The sequence below is a fragment of the Dromaius novaehollandiae genome, chromosome 1 (genome assembly GCF_036370855.1).
Source record: "Dromaius novaehollandiae isolate bDroNov1 chromosome 1, bDroNov1.hap1, whole genome shotgun sequence".
NCBI lineage: Eukaryota > Metazoa > Chordata > Aves > Casuariiformes > Dromaiidae > Dromaius > Dromaius novaehollandiae.
The window spans coordinates 190,962,202-190,988,496 of record NC_088098.1 but is presented as its reverse complement, the minus strand read 5'-3'; the positions used below and the strand labels follow the sequence as shown (position 1 = coordinate 190,988,496).

Genomic DNA, 26,295 nt, shown 5'->3' with positions numbered 1-26,295 from the left:
GGCTTCATCCTCTCTGCACCCTCCCTTCAGATACTTACACATGTTGATAAGATCCGCCCCCCTCAGTCTTCTCTTCACCAGTCTGAATAGTCCTAGCTCTCTCAGCCTTTCCTCATATGAAAGATGTTCCAGTCATCTTCATAGCCCTCTGCTGGACTCACTCCAGTATGTCCATGTCTCTCGTATTGGGGAGCCCAGAATTGGACACAGTACTCAAGGTGTGGCCTCACCAGGGCTGAATAGACAGGGAGATCCCTTGACCTGCTGGCAACACTCTTCCTAATGCAAACCAGGATACCACTGGCCTTCTCGTCCAGAAGGGCACACTACTGGCTCATAGTCAACTTGCTGTTCACCAGGACTCCCAGGTCCTTCTCCACAGAGCTGCTTTCCAGCAGATCAGTCCCTGGCTTGTACTGGTGCATGGGGTTATTCCTCCCTAGGTGCAGGACCCTGCACTTGCCTTTGTTGAACTTCATGAGGCTCCTCGCTGTCCATTTCTCCAGCCTGTCAAGGTCCCTCTGAATGGCATGCAGCCCTCTGGTGTATCAGCCACTCCTCCCAGTTTTGAATCATCAGCAAACTTGCTGAGGGTGCACTCTGTCCCTTCATCCACGTCGTTGATTAATGAGTTGAACAGGATAAGGTGACCCAGTATTGACCCCTGGAGTACACCGCTAGCTACGGGCCTCCAACTAGACTTTTTGCCGCTGATCACAGCCCTCTGAGCTCTGCCTTTCTGCCACTTTTCAATCCACCTCACTGTCTGCTCATCTATCCCATGCTTCCCAAGCTTGCCTATGAAGATGTTATGGGAGATAGTGTCAAAAGCCTTGCTGAAGTCAAGGTAGACAACATCCACTGCTCTCTCCTCCTCTACCCAGCCAGTCATCCCATCATAGAAGGCAGTATACATGAAAAAGGTTGAACAAGGTTGTATGCATGAAAAATATGTAGCAATATATGTCCAGTGCAAAGAACTCTTTTTTATTTAAACTGTATTATTACATCTCGATATGTAAAGCTGATTAATAATGCACATCAGGAGAAGATTGTGTTGTATTTTAAAAGTGGTTAAAGAACACATGTTGAAGAGCCTTATGCCATTGTGTTTTAGGTCAGTGACCCGGTGGCTGCTGAGTTCAGCTTGAATACCCAGATGTTCCTTCTCTCCAAGAAGACCCTGTGGCTATCTGATGGCTCGATGGGCTTTGGGCAAGAAAGTGATGTCGCTTTTGCAGAAGGTATAGTTGTGCAAGACCATAGATATTGAATGTGGTGCACACTGTCAGTATCCTGTTTCGATCAAAGCAAGCTAGGAGTAAGGGTTTGACTTTCTGCTTGTGTTCTTTTGCGTTTGCCTTTCCTGCTTTGCAATTTACATCAGATCTGTTGACCAGTCTTCATTCAGACTGTTATGTCTGAAGGTTACAATACTGGTGCCGCTTCTCACATGCTGAGCGCGTTATAAACTTTAGCTTAGCTGATACTAAGAACATTCGTAGTTGCTAAGTGACTATTGTACAATTCTTTCATTGTGTTTGAGGAAGGTAAATTTGCTCAACGGAAATCAAAGTCAAAACTAAGATGAATGCTCAGAATTCCTGCTTGCTTAATACTGTGTTCAGACACAGAAGAGGTTGTTTTTAAAAAAACCTTGTGTGAAACAGTGAAGTGAAGCCTGCGTTCAGTCGATGCATTCTATCAGTGATTTGTTACATGACCTTAAGCAATCACTTCAATTCTTCATTTCCTCATGTGCCTCATTTGCCTATTTAGAATGTCAGGACCTTGAATCCACAATTGTCTTTTGTGACTTGTTTGCCTGGTCTCTTGAACAGCAGAGACCTGGTCTCTCTCAAAGTCTACAGTTGCTACAAATAGTTGTAAAAGCAATGCCACACTTCTTTCTCCAAATTCTCAGCCTTCCTAACCACTTTCTGTTGTACATATTTGACCACAGCACATGGTATACTTTTCCTGCCTGTATAGTACATGCCCAGGTTATTTGTATAGGCCTTGCAAGCATGTTTTTCTTAAATCTTATCAGCCAGCAGAAATACAATCACACAGTAGGAGCAAAGTCTCAGAAAATGTCTCTGTGACCTGTCATAATGTTCATGTCGCTTATACTGTACTAAATGTTGCCGATTGACCAAGTATAACCGAACCCTTATGCTATCCAAGTAGGGTTCTATGACAGAAAAAAGGACATCTCTTCAACAAAGCACATTGCCAGGAGACCAAAACCTGCATTCTAGTCTGGTGTAGAGGGTAGCGAATGTAGCTTTAAGTCACTTTTTGAATGAAGATCCCAATAAACCCCACACTTTAGTGCTGCTTCTGAACTGTTTTAGGTTACAGCAGTACTGAATGACAACCTACTGCTATCCTGTGGCACAGAGTGTGTGGAAGAGAGTACACTCTGATCATGACCTTTGGCAACTGCTTAAGGTAGAAGCTATATATCCAGGTATCACAAGTAGCTGTTGTATATAGCTGTAGGCAGATTTGAGAATCTTCAGCTTGGACCTTTGAGATGACCAGAAACTACAGCCTCATTACACTACACTGAGCTGCTTCACTGGGTTTATTTATTTGGCCTCAATGCTGTGCTAAATACTACAGTGTAATAGGATGTGAACTATGTGCTGTTTCCAGGTGATACCATATATGGTCGGGTGATGGTGGATCCAGTGCAGAATCTGGGTGATTCCTTCTACTGTAGCATCGAGAAGGTTTTCCTGTGCACAGGAGCTGATGGATATGTACCCAAGTATAACCCATCCAACACTGAATATGGTTGCCTCGCTGATTCTCCATCCCTTCTGTACAGATTTAAGATTGTGGTAAGTTTTCTAATTCTGAGAAGGTGTACCTGTTTTTTTGGTTTTTTTTTTTTCCCATCTTCTTTGTTATCAAAAACCAGCTGTTCTTTAAAATGTCCTTGACAGCACCAATCAGATTTTTGACTCCAGCTCTTGTCCAGCATGGGCTGATGAAGGCAGTACCTTACCTTTCTGCCTCCTTGTTATATTCTTAATCTCTCTGGGAACTCTCATCATTTAGAGTTTCACCTAGGTTAGAATCCCCAAATAGGCTTTTTGTCTGCATTGGCTGTCTTCATTGACCATAAAGAAAGCATAAGAAGACAAGCCAGATAGATGGTTATGTTAAGGATGGAATTTGTCTCATCTACCTGTAACTATCCAAAAATGAGTGCATAATAAAAAGTTAGTCTTCCAGGTTACCGCTGTAGTCAATGGGAAAAGGGAGATACCTCTAAAGCTAGCTTAGAATATCTAAGACAGCACAGATGATTTGCCTTCTGAAAGTAACTATAGAGTAAACTTAGATGACTAGAGACCAGATGCCTAACTTTTAAAGTTAAGTAAGGTGAATCCCTCCTGGTTGTGTCAACTAGTTTGTGTGAATATGTCTCTTACTACAAGTGAAAGGTAAAATCTTTAAACTGGGAAATAGACTTGCGACTTTTATTTCAGCCCATATTTACATATTTTTGCATTATAGAAATGTGGCTATGGTTGTTCTCTAGATTTTTTCCCTTTCTATTTCTAAAAAAAAGTCTTCAAGCAAGAGATCTAATAGAAGTTAGTACAAGTCAGATGTGACCACAGTTGCTTCTAATATGTTTTTCTCTTGGTATTACATTGGATTGCAAAACATAGCACATGTCAATTGCACTTGTAGAAAAATAAATTTTGTATAAATATTAGAACTTCTTTTCCTGGAAGAAATGACTGCATTTTACTTTTTTTTTTTTTTTTAATCTCTGTGACCATGCAGGACAAAGCTCAGCCAGAGACACAAGCCACAAGCTTTGGAAATGTTCTTTTTAATGCAAAACTTGCTATAGATGACCCTGAAGCAATTCCTTTAGTTAAACAACCAGGCTCTGATGGGTTTAAAATGGATTCAACTCCCCTATTTCAGGTAAGGTTTCTGTAGGTTAGCCCTTGGAATACTGCACCAAGAACTCTTTTTCAAGAACGCTCCCGCACAGGAAGCGTTAAGAGTTAACTGTAAGTCATATTGAAGCCAATAGGAAGATTACTTTTGATTTCAGTGGCAGTTAAACAGGATCATAAATGCTTAAAATTTTCTAGGTGTACTTGAAGCTCTTATGAAAGAATCCTGTGCAGATAATATTTTTTTCTTCTGTTACCTCCATAGTCTATCAAGAAATGATACAAGTGATTCTTTTAAGGACTTAACTTTTAAGTTTCATGTTACATAGCATGGTTACTTTGCTTTCATCTCACTTGTCAAAGACCAAAAATAAAAGAACCATGAGTATTTATAGTGTACTTCACCCAAATTTAATTGATATTCAGCATTTTCTGTGCAAGTCTTTCCTCACAAACTTGCACATTCCAAAACATCTGAGCACCGGAAAGTCTAGCAGTAAAAAAATAAAGGGTACACCTATTTCTAAATTTCATACAATCTCTCACGTATTTGCTTTCATCCCTTTGATCTATATGGCCCAGTCAGTAGTTTCTTTGTCTCTTCAGTATTTGCAAAAGTACATGCAAAACTCAGAATTGCAAATTACTGGAAGAAATACTGAACACTCTTTATTCCTACTCCTAGCCATTTCAGTATTGTTAAGAGTCTTATTGTAAAAAATGGAACATTTAAGAGAACAGCCTTCTTACCAGCATAAAAAGGATTTCATAATTTGTCCCGAGGAAGCTGAAGACATGTTTTTGATTTAGATAATTCATTTCCAATAATGCAATATATTTTTTCTCCTCATTCTGTCAAAAGAATGAGAATGTCAAGAAACCACAGAATGTCCTGAAAAGGAATTGAAAAACCAAGAGTAAAGTAGAAACTGTGTTCACCGTTTCTCACAGTAACAGAATTTGGATGCAACCACTGAAATTATAAGCCAGTAGCTTTAAAAAAAAAGGAAGACAGACAACCCTACTGGACCTTGTGGAGCCCAAATTTATAATGTATTGAGAAGAGACAGGACAAATTCAGGGAAAATAGGATCATCAGTGATTCTCAGTTAAGTGGAAATGATCAGGACACAACTGTCAGTGCTGGAAGTCCCTAAACAACTGACTGATGGAAGTTAGGACATTGTTCTAAAGGAAAGAGAACCCTCTGTATGCCTCTTCTCTAGATTTGTTTGTTTGTTTGTTTTAGAAGTGTTAGATGCTAACCTCTCTCAAAGATGGGATACTAAGCCAATGATTGCTTATGTTCTGATGAAAAGAACATGTCAGGAGTTTGGAGGATGCTTGCAGATGTGTTTAAAGTATTCTCTTAAAATGAGACAGATGGGAGCCAACTGTGGAATACTTAATTTTGGTGGCAGTATGTAGAGCCAAAGCCTAGATGGTTGACAGGCTGGTCCTGGAGGATCCCTCTTCTGTAGCCTGTCTACAGCTAAGGTTCTTTCTCAAAGACCTGTATGGCCTTTATGGTACTAGCGGTACCAAAGAATGCCAAGAAAGTGCTTCTTCATCTGCACCTGGTAACCATAGAATCTGACTGGAGGGGAATGTAGACTACCCCCTTTTAATCTTATGGCAGAAAAAGTGGCTCCTCTGGGAAAGATTGGCATGTAATGGATTTTATCTGTGGATGATCTTGAAACTACTGTCCAGGCAATCAATACGAAGCAATGATTGAGTTTCGTTGTTTATATTGCTGTCCACATTGCGTGTATGTTTGTGTTTAAAAACAAAATGCTGTGTTTTTCTAGGTATCTTTGGGTAGGGAGTGGTACGTCCATACAATCTACACTGTACGTTCAAAAGAGAATGCTAACCGCGGAATTGGCAAAAGAAGCGTGGAGCACCAGTACCACTCTGTCTTCAGTGGGGGGAGCCCAAGGGTGTCCTCACAGAGACGTCAGAAGAGGGGAGTTGAAGGAGCTCCAGAACTTGTGAAGGATATTGGGGTAGAAAAAAAACGAGGAACAAACATACAGCACATAGCACTAGACCGCACCAACAAGAAACAAGTCCCTCAAAAGGAGGTTGTGGTCAGTGGCATTCTCCCCAGGGAACTGAATAACCAAAGCCCAGGGGTCAGCATAGTCACAGTCATCGGTGGAGCTGCTGCGATTTTGCTTGCCATCTGCTTAATTGCAATCATTATTTTGCTGCTAAAAAGGAGACAAAATTCTGAGAAGAAAGAAGTTGCAAAGGAGTCAGGCAGTAATGAACCAATGATGCTACCATATAATTATACCAGCGACAGCTCGGAGGTTTGATTCCAAGACCGCAGGATTCAAGCCAGTCTCCAGAGTGCCTCAAAACAAACTTGAACTGCACTTTGTTAGCAGCAGATCACCATGACTCATGGGAAATAAAAAGTTCATATGCATCTAGATCTACTTGAATTTTTTTTATCCGGAACTCTTGCTGGCGTTATCAACAATAGAGGAAGAATCCATGCTGAATCTTCCACTTTGCACAAGAGGTAATCCTGACATCCCTATATCATGCACTAATGTTAAGAAGCAATTCAAGGAACTGCATTGTAAGGGAGAGGTTTTTGTTTTGTTTTTGTATCTTCTTACATTTCAGAAAAGGAGAAGAAACTATCCAAAGGTGCTATTGACCCTTTCTGTAATAGACATGGAAGTCTGTTTCTTCTGAAATGCAGAATACTTGAGAAATGGAATGCTTACACTCCTCAGTTAAATTTTGTACTGTTTCTCACAAAGAACTCAATGTTTGCAGTTAATCTGAAAGGTGATAAAATGCCTCAGTCATGACTCCCCCCTCCTTTAAGCCTTTGACTTCACTTAGGATGATTAATTTTTTTTTCATTTATGTTTAATTGAACTTTTCTAAAAGACAGTCAGATTAGACAGCACAACAGTATAATCAGATGCATGTCACAGGATGCAATACATGTTCTTTTCTGCAGATTCTTATTCAACTATTTAATCTGAGAATACTTTTTCCTCATTTTTTCCCTTATTTATGTTTATATATAGCCAAAGAATACAACAAATCCAGGACAAATCTTGTTTTTCACAGAAACTGGATAGTTATGTCCTCTTAAGTTTTATAATGGATCATAGAAGTTTTGTAAGGTAAATTATATTTGTTAGTGCATACCCACAGCTGGGATGTGCAAGCATTAGTATTTAGTACCTAGAGAAGAGGATAGAGTTAGATTCAGAATAGAGAGGACAAGGTTCTGGCTGAACTGAGCCTAGGAGTCATGGTACTGGATCTAGCATGTGATGTCAGTTATCATATTAAATGGCAGCAAAGTGAAGAAAAGAAATAAGAGTTGATGGAATCAAGTAGTATTTATTATTGTATAATCATAGTACCTCTTGACAAACATGCTGGGTCATTGTTGGGTTTTTTAAAATGAATAACTACTTTTGAAGGAGTAATTCTAATTTTCTCTCAGCCTTCTTGATTTAGGTAATATGATAGCATGATATTCCACAGAAGTTTGGATCAGCACTGTGCCATGTCAGATCTTATCCAGACAGGACCTATTCTGTCCCAAAGATATCCTGCCAAATGCTTGCCCACAAAAGCTGTGTAATCTTCAAGAGAGATTTTCCCATTTGTCAGGCTAGCATTAAGTATGTGTAAGTCCATTCAGCTCAAGGAGTTAAACCGTATGAACTATACAAAATCTGAATCAGGCTTCTGAGTCTGTTACTAATAGACCTTTCCCTTCCACCACTTGTGGTGGTGGGTGCAGGCAGCCCCCAAACTATCTTTAGCTGCAGTACACCTGGCATTCAGCATGCTGAGGACCATGATGCAGAGATCTGAGATAGCTGGACATGAGCTACCTTGAAAGCAGCCTAGCTACAAGCACACAATGCTGCATCTGAACTAAAAAGTCCATCCAAAATGCTTAGTAGCCTGGCTGTAGTGCTGACCTAGTAATTCTGCACAATTGTCTTATGAGCCATAGAGATCAGAAATTTTGAGATTTACTAGCTGGGGAATGTCTGTGCTGTAATTCATGGTACAGCATGAATATATCCACAAAGGGATGTGCTCTGATAACCTTTTCCTCTGGATTTATATAGTTGTGATGTCATTCATTTCATAAGATTTCATCAGTATTTCGCCAAATGAATCAGGTCAGAATCTGTCCTATCTTTTCTGGGTTTTCTGAAGACTGTGATTGGGACTGCTTAACTGAAAGATGTTTTCAATAACCCGAGGTCAAATTCCATTGTTAAAAGCATGCAGTCATCTTTTGTTTTAATTAATCTGAGTTCTAGGATGAAACAGTTTTCTGCAAGATGTGCCCAGTGCATTAGACCTTCTCCCTAGTCAGCTGACATTAATTTGTTCTTTTCATGAAGCTCCTGGTATTGTGATCCATGTGTTATGTGTGCAAGATTGATCAAAGATTTAACCCATAGGTATTTTTATATTTAGTTTAAGTTCAGAACTACGTAAGTTGCAATTGTAACCTAGGATAAAATTTGCCTTTGCACCTTTATGCCAAATCGTTGTGATTATGAAAAATGCAGAATTTGTCTCCTAGAACCTACATATTTGGATAATAACAGTTAATGATTCTACAGTAAAATGGGACACATGTAAATAATAGAACATTTTAATATTTATAAAATTCCTGTTTTGTATAAGCAGAGATCTTTTAAAAATATATATAATATAATAAATACAGAAATGAGGTGTTTATCACTAGAGCTATTTTTCTGCTTTTGAATTTTAACAAACTGAAATATCACTAAGTTACTTGCAGGCAAAATCATTTTTATTTTTTTTTATTTTTTTACAAAATCACATCAAAAACCATGTGTTCTACAAGCCAAATGTAAAGCCCAGTAGATGATTTGATCACTGCTTTGCATAGCATCTGATTACATCTCTGTAAAATGTTTAGGTTGATGGGGATTATCAGACCAACTTTTCTAAAGGTATATAAAATAATATTGCAAACTTATGATAACAAAGAAAAACACAAAAGGAACACTGAAAAACTAGAGAAGAATGAGTGAGATTCATGGATTCATTTCCCTCTGTCTGGAAAAAAATATCACAATGTTTTCAGCAAGGCCTGCTGGATTTGTCCCATTCTTAAGAAAAAGGATTTCTTACAATTCAGTGAACTATAAATACATCTGTAACTGCATGCCTTTTGTATTATGGCTTCAAGGTTTTGGATTTCAGCAAGATGTTTTGAAGGCTTATTAACATTTTCCTTTCTATTTAACAAGTGGCCTTGTTTATACTAACCTGAATAAGTGCCTTGTTCCCAGTTATGTGCACAAATATGTTAATATTTATGTATCCATGCAATAAACTGATTATATTATATATATATATTTAATCTATTTCCATACTATGTATTCAGTCCTCCTTTCCCTGGAGATGCTTATTCTACTAGCTGTAATACCATTTGTTAAGCCCTTTATTCAGTAATTACTGTGTTTAAATTTGTTATCAAGCTGTGAGAAGTCTTTCCATGCATATTTATTTGGAACAATTTCTTCTTTATGTCTATGACTGTGATATTTGGCATTTGTATCAGAAAAAAATAAAACTACTTTCTTTTTGGTAAATAATCTAAAATTTATGCATAAATATCACACTGTGAGGAATGGTCAGTAATACAATGTTAAGAAAAACTAATGAATGGAAGGACAGACACTACTGTGTTTGCAATAAAACTCACTGCTTTGTTCCTGAAGTGATTGTTTTCTACTCATGAAGTGTTCAGTGTACAGGTTGCTTATTATTCATTGTGGTTGCACTTACGGTGCGGAAAGGGATTTTTCATGCAATTACAGACCGTCAGAAATCTCTAGAACTTGTAGATATCACCAGTCGGTCTGCAAATCCTTTCTAGGTTTAATTGTCATGTTGCTGTGAGCTGGCAGGGCTGACTGCACTATACTCACTGACAGGTAAAGGTGAGTGTGCAGTAGGCTGTTCTCTTGCACCTGCAGCACTGGTGTTGCTATCAGTCATTTCTTGTACCAGCTTATGAGATTTTTTCCACAGTGGCAAATATATCAGGTAGGAAGTATCTGAGATGTAGACACTTATGCCTAATCTGTTAGGTATACTATGATGCACAAAGAAATGGCAGCTCTGAACCTTTCCCCCCTCACCTTGCCCCTTGTAAACTGGTCAACACTGGTCTCTTACTTGTGTCTGAACAGAAGAATTCTTCAAGAATTCTGATTAGTGCCCATTTCCTTCACTGCCAAAAAAGCCTCACCACATGGCTGCATACAAGGGCAACACTTAAGAGAATATCTACTACCTGCTAAAAATAAGGATAAATGACCAGGCAACGATTCCTGCTTTGCTAGGTTTGTCTCCTTCTACTACCTAAACTTGCTCATATAGATCATACTCTTAGCAGTTCCTTAGACTGAATTAAATCTTTCAGTTTAACATCTGTGAGCTACATGTCATGATTTACACCAGTGCAAGTCAGAATGGAAGTGTTTCTATCCTGCTGCAATATAAATGACTACATAAGCTGTAAATCAACAGAGAATCTGATCACAAGAATCTTTCAATAAATCAAATGGCATTAATTTGCCAATCTGAGATTGTCCACAATGGTTAAGTCATGTCCACATTCATTTTGGCACTTAGTGGAATTGTAATACTCCCAGGTGTCCAAGCATGTTTCATCAGATCCAAGACGGCTTTCTGTTCACAGCCCAAGCATGGTTATATTCGAGCATTATAAGAGTTATATTTTTAATGCATCCTTGTGGTCTTTTGGAAGAAAGACTCTTTAAATTCAGCTCCTACCACTGAATGCTTTAATTTTGAGAGCTGTTCAGTAAATTACTCTCAAGTGATTAGCTTTTTGAGTTTTGGTTTTCTCATCTTTTATCTCAAGAGGTGATCCTTTCAGAAGATTACCTTGCAATACTGTTGCTTTGCTAAGTAACCATTGATTTCCAGTAAAAATGGATGGACTAGATGGAAGATTCTAAAATGATGCATCTGGTTTTGTTTGTGGGCAATGCTTAAGAATGTACTGGATTCTTGCTATCTATTATTACTTGCATTTTCATGGTAGATACCTAAGTTTTCCTATAATTTACCATAGTGTAAAGCATGAATTTGCAGCTGCACAAGTTAAACTGCTCCGGTTAAACTAGTGGGACCGGGAGATCGGGTGTAATGGTTGTCATCTGTAATGTCTATTTGACCATCTGTGTAGCAAAATTTCTGACAAAACTCAGTTATCATGGAAAAGAAGAGGAAGCATTCTGCATAAATGCCTTGTGCACCCACCTCTGCAATAATGCATTAATTCCTACTTCTCTCCCTCCCATTCCCATCTGAAAAAAGCGTATAATGGAACTAAACAGGACACAGAGAATGACGACAAGAATGGTTAAAGCTAATGAATGTCTTACTCATAAGAAGATATTAAATAGACAAGATTCTTTTCCACTCTTTAGCCTAGAAAATAAATGCCCATGGGGGAATGTTATAGAGGTGCATTCAATCCTGAATGTTATGGAAACAGTGAGCAGGGAACAATGATTCGCTATTTCTCCTAATGCAAGAGAGAGGTTCCACACAGCAAAATTTTCTGGCTTGAAGGGTGAAACAGAGTAGACAATACCTTATCACTCAGCAACTTATTGCTGTAGTATGATGTGGATGCCAAACTATAATTGGGTAAAAAAGTGGTGAGCAAAACCCGTGTAGAAAGGTCCATCAAATCAGCTATTTGTTTCAACAGCTAGTTCAGCAAGCCCAGACTGGAAAAAGCCAAGAGGGCTGACAAGAAAGACCAGACTGTTATTCTTCTCTCTCTAACAGTCCTTCCCTGTAATTCTACTGCTGGGCACTGTCAGAGGCAGATCACCTGAGCCAGAAGAGCCACATCTTGCTCTAACAGTCATGTGTACAAAGAACTAGCAGTCTCAAGCTTGGAATTGACAGTATGAAGTACAAAAAAATGTACCTTTTTTTCTGGGGTGAGAGGCACTGACATTTTTCATTTGTCAGCCCCCTAGGTTCCTGACAGCCGTTTTTACCCCCACCTCACATCTGCATGGAGCTCCTGCTGAGGACTGCTTGAAAAGCTATGATGAGTCACTAGCCTTTTCCTCACGCATATCCTATGAAGGCATATGATCTAGACAGAATGAGGTAAAGAATCAGGGGAGAGGAAGGCAGGGGCAGAGGTAAAAGATACTGCTGGTGATTTTATTTACCTTATAAACAAGCTCCTTTTATTCTCTGCTATTTGTAACAGAAGGTTAAAAGAGTCTTTCTTAGGCTATTAAGTGTCTCTTTCACTGATGTATTTTTTCTTTTGTTTCTAATGGCACCAAAATGATCCTGGTGAGAGAGAAACATAAATACCAAGTTCTGTAAACTTAGTAGCTCATGGGGATGTGGCTACTTTTCTTCCGTTTCTTGGCGAGAGACTTGGGTTTCAGTACAGCAAGCTACGCTGTGCCCTTGCAGGGACTGCAGAGTCTGGCTAACTGTTTGGAACAGCACAAGCCTCTGCCTTCGAGGAAAAAATAATTGGGATGTGTCAGCATGTTGGCTTCATAGGAAGCAGATGTGTCATCCCATGTCCATATCACAGAGCAGAACATACCACAGAACAGTGCCACAGACCACCTCATCAATGCTATACCTTATATAGTCTTCTGGAGACAGGATTCCCAGCCTCAGGACAAGTCTTCGCATCTTGAAACCCTCTCTGCAAACCTGGCTTACGGAGCATTTGCCCTGATTAACAGAAATGAGCCTTCCCTGTGGGAGGAAGGGAAAGGTTTATATCCCACCCTCCACCCTCAGAGAGCATCAGCTGGAGAGAAAGATTTGTAAAGGATTTCTGGACATCAGTAGCTGCCCATGCATCACATATACAGCAATTTTAATGTGCCCAGCACTTCGCGGACCCACCACATAGTGCCCCAGATCTCCTGTGCAGCCCTAGTGCATCACCTGCAGTGGAGCACAGGCACCCCCAGGGTTCCTCCGCACCCTTGGAGGCTTCCTCTGTCCCAGAATGTCACTTCAGCTGCCCCACTTGCCATGGTGCATGGGGTGTCCTCATTTATTCCAGTTCTTCAAAGACTTCAGAGGCATAAGTCATAGCAGGCCTCGTTCAAATCACCTAAACACCATTCAGATCCTAACTTAGGCAAACTTTAGGAACCAGAGCCAAAAAAAAGGTTAATGCACTGTATCACAATGGGCACAGACACCTAAAAGTTAGGCACTGACACTGGAGACAATTGTCCTTGCTGATTAAATGTCTACATGCCGTAGTTGGTACAAGGGAAAAGCCTGGTTCCTACAATTTGCAGGCTGTGCACTGGGACATAAACCAACTTGCAACTGTTCCTTTTCTGCCTTAAGTTTTTATGACCAGATTGGCTTCTCCAAAATGATAGGCTTCAGAGGCAGAACCTACTTCCTGCTTTTATGTAGCTAGGCAAAGCACGGGCAATTCAATAGCTCTTTCTCTTAATGTCAGGCTTTTGTGTGCTAGCCTTGAAGCTAGAAAGCATGCCCAGGAAATTCAGACTCTATTACCACGTTAGGCTGAAGAGCTACCAGCTAGACTCAAGAAGAGTTTGAATTAAAAAAACCCAAATCATCTCTAAGCAGAAGTCTCTGGAAGCAAATGCAGTAAGAGGCACTCCATCTGAAGCTATAGTCTCTTCAAAGGTACTTTCAGCTGAGTTTCCTCTCAGTCGTAGTGGTTTCCCTACCCTGCAACAGTACAGTTAGAGAACAGTATCTCTAATAACAGTTTCTGTCTGAGTTCTTTTGGCTTGGTGCAGTGCAGCTTGGAGTTTTTTTCCATCCAATTTGGCTCTCAGAATGAAGTTGCTGGGGAGATGTTTCTCCCTCAGAAAAATTCTGTTTCCACAGGAGCTGTGCACTAGACATCCGCAACAGCATTGTGAAGGTTAACAGTGATGCTAATAATTCAAAGAAATGCTTGCAGCTTTTAGGCACTGCCTGTAATTTGCATCTAGAACTGAAAAGTGTGGTAATATGCATTATCCTAGTTTCCTCATGAAGTGGACAAGAATTATTATTCTTCCACAAAATGATTGGCTTCAAAATATGACTGCAAAAAGCACACACACACAGAATATGTTTTTGTTATATAAATTTTATGTAAGTATTACGTAATATATACAAGTATACTTTAAAGTTTGCATATTGTTACATTTAATATATACTTGTGTATATCATATAATTATAATAGATATAAATATACTTTAAATGGTATATATTTTGTGTGGGAGGATTATCTTTTTATATTATATAATACATATTTTTATTTATACGTAATTGCTTGGCATAATGTCACAAGATTGAAGTGATACCAGACAGAAATCAGAATTCAGGGTGCATTTGCCTGGGAAGGAATTGTAGCAGCTAGACCTTTAGCCAAAACTTGGGAAGGCACCTCCCAGTTCTTGGGGTCAGGGAGACTAATTCTATATGCTCTGCTCGAGTCAAAAATAAGCAAACATGTGGCATTCAGGACTGTCTTCCAGATGGCAGCTGGAGCAGTCGCACCTCCTGGGACCAGCTGCTGCTATCTCTACTTCCAGCTTGAGTGTTTCAGTCACGGTCTGCTAAAGTGTGTGAGCGCAGCAGAGCCATTCCTTCAAAATGCCTCGTGCTCAGAGAGCAGCAGTAAATTGCAAGTAAATGCTCTGAGAAAACACAAGTTAAATGACAGAAGTCCTCTGAAAGTCCATGTTTCAGAGCCTCTTCTGTCCATTTTATGTCACGATGCTGCAGCAGCAGGATTTCCACTTCGCTTGTGCCCACAGCCTGGGAGCTGGAAACCATCAGCCGAAGCAGCAGCTTCTCCTTGCACACTTCTGGGCTGCTGCTGCCTCGGCTCCCATTCTGCAACTGCTATGAGCTGCGTTGGTTGTTGCTCATTAACACAGTGGCCTGAAAATGCCCCCAGACATGGGAAGGCAGCACGCTCAAACTTGCACCCCAGCCTGTCAGCAAGGGTGTACCTCCCAGCTGGGCTGCCAGCATCTGAGCCGCCTGGGTCCTTTCTCCCAGATGCCCAGGCATTTTAAGAGAGCTTCCTTCGTTCAGTGAAAGTATGAAGTTAAAATCTAACCAGCTGCCCAGGGAACAAGTGAATTGCTCTGCTAAACAAAGAAGAGCCAGTCTGCTGTAGGACCAAGTCCAAGATCTCTCAAAGGGGCAACAACAGTCCAACTTTATTCCCATGTGCCACACGAATGCAGGTTTTAACTCTCTGGTGGCTCCGGGCACCCCGGGAAGAGAGAGGTTGTTTCAGTCTGGTTCAGCCCTTACCAGCCCTCTAACGCACTTGAATTCAACTTTTAGTCTGCTTCTCAATGAATGGGCTGTGAAAAAGTGAGCTTGAGAGACACAAGGAACATCCTAACTGGTGAGTCATTAATGTTTGTGGCAAACGGACTTTTTCATGCTGCTGTCACATAGTCTGTGGTGAAACTGCTGGTTAAAATAGATGGATAGGAAAAGAGAGAAATGTGTACTTTAAAGAAAAGTAGACAGATCAAGAGGATGCCTGCAGGTTAAAAGGCACTCTTTTATGGTGACAATTTCACAAAGCCAGTTTGACTATCCAGAATGATCTTAATTTACTTCAAAACAAACAATTCTGTCATCATCTCCAATTTGTTTCTTTGATTTTTTTTGCTTCTTAATTTTCTAGCGAAAGTAAATTCATTTTCTAGTTTGCCTGGTGCCATCTCTCACATACATTCACTTTAAATAGAAACCATCAGGGCCATTTTTGTCTTCCTGATAGAGACCTTGATCATGCTGTGTGAATTTTGTCTTTCCAAAAAACAGAAAAAAATACATACCGGAATTTCAAAATTTTCAGAAAACATTAAAGATCTGAAAATGCAAGGCATCACAGCTGACCATGCTTTTAACCCTAGTCTAGTAAAATCAGCCCTTAGGGCATAAGCAAATTACATTACAAAAATGGGGGAAATAGCTTTCAGTGTTAAAAGGATTGTTAACTGCAGAGATTTATCAAGTTGGATATAGTCTGGACTTAGCTCTTTCCTTCTATATTCCTTTACTGTATTTCCTTTACTGTATTTTTTTGCTGAGTGAAAATGTTGAAAACATGCCACCTTCTGTTCTTTTCAGCTGTTGCACAGTCCTGAGAAAACTCTTCTAACCTCCGGAAATCTCTGTGAGATTTGTGCGTGTGTGTGTGTGCACACACATATATGCAGGCACACACACATATGCATGCAAACATTTGCACTACACATTTCTTCAATCCCTGTGAACTATCAACTTCTTATTCACAGGCTTTTCTTTAGTCACACTATCAGCACTCCGGCTGTTACAATAAACATGCTCACTAAAAGGTTACCAAGGAAACTGGAAAGTAGGACAACGCCGACCACTGTTGCTGACAAGAGAAGGGGGAGGATGAAGGCGGTACTTCATCCAGTATCTGTTTAATAGATGTATTAGACAAAGAGCTGTACCTGCTTTTTTTCCTACCCACCCTCAGCTCCCTTATCTCCACACGTACACCCGTACATATACATCTTCCTTCAGAGATGCTGAAGAGGGTACCCTGGGCTTCCCCACTTGCACACTACCACAAAAAAAATGGGATAGGAAGATCCAAACACAGGTACAGTCCCAAAGTTTTGCCTTTGTTTTTCATGACTTTAACCTGAGTTTTTATATTGTTGATGCTTCCTTTTGCCTAAAAAAGCAGAAGGGGCATTTATTATGCCATCACCCTTCCACAGGTTTATCCCATTATCTTAGTCTTCTATTGTCCCAAATAAAGGAGAATATTGTAGATATGAGCAGATCCCTCTGCATAGATTTTCCTACCCATATTTCCTCTATTGCCATTCAAGGTGCCACCATAACTTCAGGTAAACATGGATTTTGGCAAAGTCTGTCTGGATGGCTTAGATATGAAAAAAGATTCATTTTCCTTTCTCTAACTGTTAATGATGAGTAGTATGCCTCTTTCTGAGAAGCTAAGGCTGTTTTCAAAGGTCTTAGTTTCTTTTCACTGAGGACGTTGCAGTGGAAAACAATGTAAGCAGGAGATATTTCTGTGTTAGGTGTTAGGGGCTAAGAGTCGTCCATTGAAATCCTGCTTATCTAATGATTTAACAAAAGCAACAAAGACAGTAAGGCCTCCTTGAGTGAACCCGGCACGTAGTTACTGTATATGGATTACTACTATTTGCTGAGCCAAGCCATGAATGAGGGATGGGGGGTGTACATAGCCACAAAAAACATATTTGTGGGTTGCTTTCTAGAAGATGGGAGATAATCAGGGTACATCTCCCAGGGTTACAGTAAAGGTAGTAATATCTTATTCTTTAATTTATTTGCATCTGTAGCATTCATAGCTGCATCCTTCTCTATTTACACATATTTTCTTGTTTTAATACAGTCTCATACTGCTCTGTGCAGGGGAATCCTGCCTGTCTGACTCCCTAGAGAGGACATTTTATGATTCAGGGTTGAAGCTAGGGTTATTTATTTTTTAAGAGGGCTGTAAATACAGTTAAGCCAGTCTTTACTTCTGCTACAAACCCCCTTGGTAGGAGGGCTATCTGCAGACCACAAAGAGGAATAAGTAATAAGAGTAAGATAAGTATCATTTTAGGTGTATTTTTCCTCTATGTTCTTTTAACTTCAGAGACAGGCATTATGATAGAGGAATCAAAGACCTTCTCTGCCTATTCCTACATGCCAGAAAGGTGTTACCATTCCTAAATAACTGTCCTGATACCACAGTACCTTAAGGTGCTTTAATTTCTATTAAAGGTCAAACAAGCCCTCTGCTTACCATGAAATATGGGGAGCTTAAGGTGAATTAAAGTAATCTTTCCCCTCCCTCCATTCTAGTCATAAATGGAATTTAGCTAGGACAGAGAATAGGGGCCCCACATTTCCAAGTCACCTGTTTTCACAGATAAGCTCTTGAATCACAGGGAGTGGGAAGAGAAGAGTGTGTTGCAGTAAATCAGAAAGTCCATAAGTCATGCAGTGGGGTCAGGCTTCTTACTGTAATAATCGCTTCAGAAAGGACACACATGAAGGAAGCCTCATTCTTGGCAATAAACTGTAGTGGCCAGCACAAAACATGTCATCTTGCCTTCCAGTGTCTAATGCCATGAAACTGAGATAGTTGGGTAGCACATGATGTTTCTGACGAGCTCTGAACTGCTCTGCCAACTGAGAGCACATTGGCTTTATAAAAAGTTACCCCCAAAATATACCTTGAACACTATTGCTTTATCTAAAAACTAGTATTTTTTGCAAAATGAGATACTGGACAGTAGGCTAAAAAGCTGGATAGAAACCAGGACTTGTAACTAGGAAAGTTTATTCTGGAGACAGATGAGTAAAGGTCATGGAAAAATGTGAAGCCAAGAGCTGAGCTGTTCTCCATATCCTAAAGTGAATTCTGCCAGAGGTGTCTCAGAAGACAATGTGTGCTTGATTCTGAATTGCCAATAGTTTTTTGGGGCCACATTTTGAGGTTTTGCTTTCTTTCTTTCTTTTTTTATTCTTTTTTTTTCTTTTTTTTTCTTTTTTTTTCTTTTCTTTTTTTCTTTTCTTTTTTTTTTTTTTTTTTTTTGTCATTTGTCTGTGCAACTGTTTAAGCAATCCTTGAGCAGACCAAAATAAGTTTCTCTTTTAGGGTAACACAGATTGGTTTTTAAGACAATATTGACTATGTTGATTGTCATGTGAGCTCAGATACGTAAGTCATGTATGAAGAACCTGCACTGCAGACAGCTACCTGTGTGTATGAATCTGGAGCTAGCTCTCTGTCCTTGTAACTATCATGAGCAGTAAAAGGGAGTCTTGGGAAGTAAAATGGGCAATTTCACAATTCTTCGTGAAAGCCTGCTTACTTGGTGGATTACACATCTGCCCGCTGGATGGCACCAGGACTCTGTACATACACCAGTGCTGGAGGTTCGCACACCTTCCCTTCTGTCCCATCACCGGGGTCTTTGGTAGTTCTTCACAAACAGATGAAAGAAGATCCCTGGAAGTCGAAAGATAGGTAGAAAACACAGGTGTGGAAGCCATCACTGAAGATGAAAAATGCTGCTCTGAATAATCACATAGAGCATGCGTTTGTACTTTGAGTCTAGCCTTTTCTAACTATATGATAGAGAGAAAAAAATTATTTTCAGACTGCATCGTTCTAAAGCTTTGTTGATGCTGTTAATGACAGCGATAGATACACACTGTAAGATTTAGCAGATTTTAGTTAACAGATTCTTTGTCTTAGAGCATATTAGCATTGCAAATGTGACCCAGGTCAGAGGCATTGATGCTGCCACAGTGAGCCAACGCTTCTCTGTATTTCAGTGGAGGGCAAATACAGCAAATCCATGGCAGATATTTACAGAGTAATTTACAAGTAAATCCAATTAGTCCTCTTCTCCACAGTAACTGCAGCTGGGCTTACCGCTTAAATATTAAACATCTGCACTGTACTTACCAAAGCCAACAAACTTTACTGAAGCCATCAAGGAAGAGGAGGTGTTTGGAAATTTAGGGTTACTCTGCATTACTTTGTTTTTCTTTATGATCTCTGATGGCTGTTTATTTATTTGTAATTGCTCCAGCAGAGATGTAAAAGTCTGTGACATGGGAGCTGGCCCCAAATTAAATTAAGAAATCTTCTGGTGGCCGCAAGGAACAAGAAAAAGACTATAAGGTGGAGAATAATAGCCTAGACTGAGTTGCTTGATAGAAACCAGGCTCAATACCCTCATGCTGCCCATAACCTTGAGGAGGAACCTGCCTCGCTGTTCAGCCGCAGGACTGGTGGGCTCTGGGTGTGGGATGAGACGGTGTCCAAGCCCAGGAAGAGCATGACCAGGAGGTAAGTTAGGGCTCACAAATGGGCCTCTATTTGAGGCTTAACATGCCATGGGAAGAGGCTCCTTTAAGCCTGCAATTTTCTTCAGTCACCTCGTCTTCCAACCCACCGAGCCTAAGGCAGACACAAACAGGCACCCTCCAGCACATGCAGAAGAAGGAAAGCTAAGAGAGGTGCCCAGATGTGGATGGCACTGGCTGTTGAAGCACTCCACTGTACTGCACCAACAGCAGAAGAACAGAGGTAGAGCTTCAGCCCCATTTCTCTCAGCAGTGAGAGCTCCTGCACCCACTGGAGGCATGGTTGCTGTCAATGATACCAGCAGGGTTGCTGGTGGGGCTACAAATGCAGAATTATTTTTAACCTACTTCACATTACTGAAAATTCATCTTCTTCCTTTAGGAGTTAAGTAAAAATCCAGCACTAGTGGCCTGGAAATGTGACCCGCATCTTAAAAACAATCAGGATGCATGTTCTCACATATTAGCGCAGCCAGATCCCATTTCCCTCCAAGATGTGTTGACTAAATAAATGAAAACATCATTTGTGTTCACATTTTGTTATAGTTTCACCTTTTTTTCTGGAGGAACAATGAATAAAACCATATAATTTGGCTGGGTATATCTGAGCATGGTCACCGAAATATCATTACTAGGGCTTTGAGTAAATCCAGCCCATCTCCTGAGGATATCAGTATTCCCCTCTGCACCAGCACCACTGAAAGGGAAGCTGAATTATCATCTTTTACATCATTTTGCTGAAGGTCATTTTCTGCAAAACTAGATTAGCAAAAGAGAAGATTTCTGCTCTGACTGCCATGTCTGGGCTGGGTATGGCACTTATTGTTATTCTTCCAAATAGCTACCTAAAAAGCTGATCGCTGCAAAGGGTCTGAGTTCTGTGGCTAAATTCCTGAAAAAAAGCAGAAATGAGCGTACATTACCTGAACAACTGTCCCACCGAGGTGCTAAAAAAGTAGTTCAGATTTTACTCTATTATAACAAGAAAGCAAATGCTCTTCCTACACCCTGGGGAGATGCTGCAACACTGAAATGTGCTGGGACTGAGCAGCTTCTCATTTACAATACAAACAAGACTCTCCTGTCGGTCATATCCTGTCTTCATTTCCTTGTTCTTTTTGAATTTCACTCTTGAACGTTAAGACCAAGGGATTAAAAAAATAGGACAGCTTCTGATCTGACAGTAGGGTTGATCTCGACTCACTCGAGTGTGATGGGGTTCAGAGCAGAGCTTGCTGGCTTGGGTGAAGTGAAGAGTCTCCCTGTGTCTGGCATGTGAGTTACTGAGTGAAACAAAAGTTTTAGATTTAATTCAGAGATCAGAACCAGCAAAAAAAAAAGCTGCCAGTGGCAGATAGACACAGGACTAGCAGTTCTTTTATATTTTATGTGATTTTTTCCCCCTTTTTGTTGTGAAACATTTTTGAGTATAATTGTGAAATTGTCTAAAACATTAGAGTATCTCCATTAAACAGTTAGTCAGCAAATGCAACGAACAAAGGTCAATGATATTTATAAATTACTTCTTCTAAATTCTGCACTTATAAAACATTGAATTTACATGATTTCATGCTGTGCTCCCAAATCTACAGCATTGCATGTATAACACTTATTGGCTGGCTAAAATCATAGTTTTTGCTACTGATATTATATGTTCAGGATGGTTTCCCTCTTTTTGCTTTTTCTTATTTTTCCCTCTCTAGAAAAAGAGAAGAAAAAAGTCCCAGTAAGAGACAACTAATTTAATTAAAGTTTGGAAGACTGGAAAAGGAAGGAAAGATCAAAATATTTGGAATATGTTATTTCTGCAGGTAATGTGGTTATGTTACCATTGTTAGTGAGGAAATGTTGGGTTGTCTTTGGACTTTATAATGGAACAGGAAAAAAAAAAGGATGAATTTGTGACTAACACTGCAGACTGTCTCAGGGTGTTTGGGTGGAATGGTAATACCACAGGTACCTAGATATGATGATCTAGGCCAGCTGTTTTCATCCTCAGCTCCAGTAGTTTTTCACTTACTTCTGGAGTGTGTGGTGTGGGGTACGGTCAGGACAGCTGGAGAAGGCCCCAATGATTTGTGCTTGGGGCTCATGCAAGCACCATTAGAGTTTTCCAAACAGCAGAAAATGTATCTCTATTTTCCTTATTATTATCATTAGATCTGCCTTTTTCTTGACTGACTCTTCCATGAGAATGGAAGGATTTTTGGAGGCTGCATCCAAACCGCTATGGTTAACAGCCATGGTTGTTCCTGTGCCCTGTCAACTTGTCCCGTCCCATTGAGCTGCTTCCCAGGAGTTGCCTGGGTGCCTGGACATTTCCTCCCCTCTCTGGCCATGACATGTCTCATGTCTCTTTTTCTCAGCAAGGCTCTGTTTAGTACATTCATAACATTTGCCAACATTTCTTATAGGCATTGGAAACTCTGAGATCCTATAAAAAGCACCTGATGGCAAACCAGGATGCATCATTACAATAGGGTGTAATATTGTGTGAGTATTACAATGCTATTATAGTTTGAGCTAAAGCATAAAGCCTTTTATAGGCCAGCTTAAATACTACTTTTGCAACATATTTAACTCCCAGAAGCAGTGCTGGTTTTATATGTTTTTCACAAATCCAAAATCCATTAATCTGGAGGCGGGAGGGGGTGTCAGTCTAGTTAAGACCACAGAACTGAGAGCTTCACCATTGGGAAGATGGGGTGGGAACCCATGAGAAAAAAAACTGAGATTGTTTGTATAAACTGCCTTCACCCATAAACCCAGGCTCCTCAGTGAGAGCAGAAAAGCTCTTGGACATATTGGCTTTCCTCTTTTAAAGAGAATATATGTTTTTTTGCAGCAGATATACATAGGAAAGCTAAAACACAAAACAAATATAGGCAAAAATAGCAATTCCTCAGGGGAAAAGCAACTAGAACCTAGATTAACTTTTAAATTTATTGCTTAGATTATGCTAAAGAGAAAAAGAATAGTTTTAATCTACATCAGTGTTAGGCCAAAGTTGTCCTGCCTTTAAGAGGGCCTTTTCAAATTAGACCCACACTTCATGGTCTGCTGTTGAAGAAAGATTTCAAAGATCTAATTTTCTGAAGTACCAGGAGTGAAATATTGCATTTTGCATTTGTTACAATTTCCTGTATCCTGGCGAAGAGGCTATCACTGAAGTGCTTATTTGTAGAATGTGCTTTGTGAAGTTGTCCTTTGTACCTTTCTACCGGGAAGAGGTGAAAGAGTACAGGAAGAAACTGAAAGAAGAGTTCAATCGTGTAAGTATGCAGGCCATATGAAGCGGGAAAAGCATTTCAGAAGCACTTCACCTGGAGAGCCAAAACTATTGCTGATGTTCAAAACACAGTGAAAACCTACAAAGTTCAAAGGAAGTCTTTGAAAGGAAAGATAGCATATATTCAAAATAAATCGAGTCTCTCTGAGTTAAGGCTTCACTAGTTCCCTTTTACACGTACACAAATCCCAGACTGTGCTTTCCACATACTGTGCTGAACTCTGGGTCAGCTAAAGAATCAATATTGTACTTGACAAAAAAATAGTTGATGAGTAAATATGAAAGGACTTTGACTTCAGAAAAAGAACGGTCGCTTAAGTTAGTGTAGGGCAAGTTTTTTGGTTTTGTTCTTACATGAATGTGCTGGAGACTTTCAACTGACAGAATTTTATTATATTTTATTTACACTTACAATGTAAAAATATAATTTATTCACAAATAATGTAAATGTGAAAATACATTTACATTTATATTATTTATTTACATTTTTAAAGTGACTTCAGAATGCAATATTTTGTGGTATATTGGAAATTACAAACAGCCTGAAAGGGTCTGCAGTGCTAGACCACTCATGCTGAGATGGTTTTATACAAAGTCAGAGCTGGACAAATAAGAGCATAAGGAATTTTAAGTTTAATGGTATTAAAGATTATCGGAGTAAATAAACTTTTGTGTTTGTGAAAGAGAGTGAGAGAATCCTTATTTAATTACAGTTGTTGGTTAATATTTTGGAGAAAAAAATGCCTTTATTAACAGTCAGTGTATCTCCTTAGATTCAACAGTTATGCAATACATAGCTATGCGCAGCCATTACTTACATACAAATATATATGTATGTGTCATGTTGGTACTCTGCTGTCTCTCAGCATTCATACCTCACAAGGAAGCAAAAGTGTGCAAATCTAATCAAAAGCAAATGAAAATAAAAATAAAAAAATAGCTTTTGCAAGATCTGCTTTAAAAAGTGATCCACGAAAAGGTCTTCGTGTGAGTTTACGGGCTGCAGAGCATAACAGACTCCAACCCAAAGAGCCATTTGTATTGCCGCATAAACAGATCTCGGTGCCCTGACCAGCAAGCCAGCCCAGACAACAGAAAGACCACGTCCTCCCCTCTGACAAAGACAGGCACAAGAGTGAGGTTTTGGTGTGACCCCCTCAGTGTGGAGTTTCCTGTGCTTTGCCTTTGGGGCAGCACATTGCAGAATGCCGTAACACCACCAGCACTCGGGTCCTCTTTTCCGCTGACAGAATTCAGAAAGAGTTCCTCAAAGAAAGGGCCATGAGCACGGGGATGTCGATTGGCTTTTTTTTTTTTTTTCATTTGCCTGGGGCAGAAAATGACCCACCGATATCAGTTTCTTGTTCTTTTTTAGTGACATTTTGAGTTTGTCCAGATCGTTCAGTGATGGCATCTGCCCTGACCTGGGACTGCAGCAGTGTGAGACTCTTGTAGCTGTCTCTGAAAGTGGCAGGAGCCTTAGCGTACTCCACAGCTACTGCTCTTCTTAAATTATTTCCCCTGTTATTGTCTCCTTGTTGACGCAATTGCAAGAGGTCTTAATTTTACCAGATTGGGGCAGAAATGCCTTCTCTTCCTCACCAGTCTGCTTGGGTTTGCAGGCTACAGGCCTGGAGGAAAATGATGTGATTTTGCCGAGTAACTAAATCAGTTTCATCAGCGCATAACCTGGGAATATAAGAGGATGAGGAGGAAGGAAGGTGACTGTGAAAATAATTTTGGTCTTAGCAGTTCCCATTTCTGATGTCCTGTAAATACCTCCCAAACAGCCTTGATTTGGGCCCTTAGGATCCACATGCTTTGATACTCTTTCCTCATCTTGTGCCTCCTGGTTGATGGCTAAAGTGAGAGTAGAAGTCAGAACAAGTAGGGTGAAGGCAACAGGCGAAACTGTAGTGGATTCCTGAGCTGTAGAAAACAAAATTTCAGATTTCCACTCATTTCCTCAGGGTCACTAACACTGATGGCAGTAAACAAATCTTTATCACCACTGCTCACCCTAATCTGTCTTTCCCTGTCTAAATGTGTTGCCTTTTTTTTTTTTTCTCCTCTTTAATCTGGCACAAACTTTTTATTTTTCCACTGTAAGGTGAGCTCTATTAAGCCTGCAGTTGATGCCTACTGAGGTGACCAAAGCCATAAGGAAAGGACTGGGTGCCACTTGCTGGCCTGCTTACAGCTCTTACCCAGCTGAATTCTCTCCTTTATTCAATACCAGGAGCAAGACCCAAGCAAATGTTGCTATCATAGTGTTAATAAGGCAACACTTTGCTAGAAAGGAAGAAACTGAAGGAAACCTGGAGCAATTCCTTACGGGAGTTTATTTCTGGTCTTCTTTCTAGAGTCACAAAACAATGGTGAGAGGCATTTCAGCCTTATGCAGAGTTTATTTCTACATTTCCTAAAATTATCTTGAGAACTATTCAAAGCCTATTGGCACTTACCTGGATCTTCTTAGTTCAGCTATCATTTCTACACTACCAAACGTCAGCTTTCCCACCCTGGGCCCCCATACTTCACCAGTATAGCACTAACATAGCATTGCCTCTCCCTGCTAGCAAGGATCAAGCAGAGGCTTCTCGAAAGCATGGTCAGCAAGCTTGGGATAACTGATAACAGTTCTAACATAGCAGAACTGTATATCTAATTTGATTATCACAGGGCCAACAAGTGAGTTCACTTAGAGCAGACAGCTGAGTGAGTTAGAGAATCATCCTTAACCCCCACAAAAGCTCCTGCTTTCAGTGATGCCTGAGAGGGATGTACATCTGTGTAACCTTGTTTATTCACAGTTTAATATATGTCATGTTCTTCAGGAGTAGATCTGAAGGAGAGCTTCTGCCAACTCTTTGCAGCACTGCTTTGGCTCAGGGGAAATATTCATAAGGGGCTGGCAGTGGTTCCTTTCCCGAGGAGGAGGAGGAGATTTACAGACCGTTACACTTTTATTCTGTGCTTAGCAAAGCTGAGGTTTTTTTACTCATTGTTTTTTCCACATTTCAAACTAAAAGTGGTTCAACATGCCATTGGCTTTGGGTAGATTTTCAAGGATGAAAGTTCAGGCCGTCCTCTTGT

At 40.1% G+C, this 26,295-nt stretch overlaps 2 protein-coding genes across 4 annotated transcripts in view; both read left to right on the top strand.

The window, feature by feature from the left end:
* Positions 1-9,690, top strand: part of FREM2 (FRAS1 related extracellular matrix 2) — a 138,430-nt gene extending 128,740 nt beyond the window's left edge. The window contains exons 21-24 of the mRNA XM_026108420.2: positions 1,118-1,244; positions 2,662-2,849; positions 3,808-3,954; positions 5,741-9,690. Coding sequence (XP_025964205.2) covers positions 1,118-1,244; positions 2,662-2,849; positions 3,808-3,954; positions 5,741-6,253 — 975 coding nt within the window. The 3' untranslated portion in view covers positions 6,254-9,690. The remainder of the gene's footprint in view (positions 1-1,117; positions 1,245-2,661; positions 2,850-3,807; positions 3,955-5,740) is intronic.
* Positions 9,691-15,296: 5,606 nt separating this feature from the next.
* The window catches only part of LOC112988150 (complement C4-like), a 62,609-nt gene continuing 51,610 nt past the window's right edge, over positions 15,297-26,295 (top strand). Inside the window, exons 1-3 of one of the 3 annotated variants that reach the window (XM_026108406.2) lie at positions 15,297-15,408; positions 21,614-21,721; positions 22,325-22,403. The gene's annotated coding sequence lies outside the window, so the exon portion shown is untranslated. The remainder of the gene's footprint in view (positions 15,409-21,613; positions 21,722-22,324; positions 22,404-26,295) is intronic. The other 2 variants (XM_026108408.2, XM_026108409.2) reach the window with 2 other exon arrangements.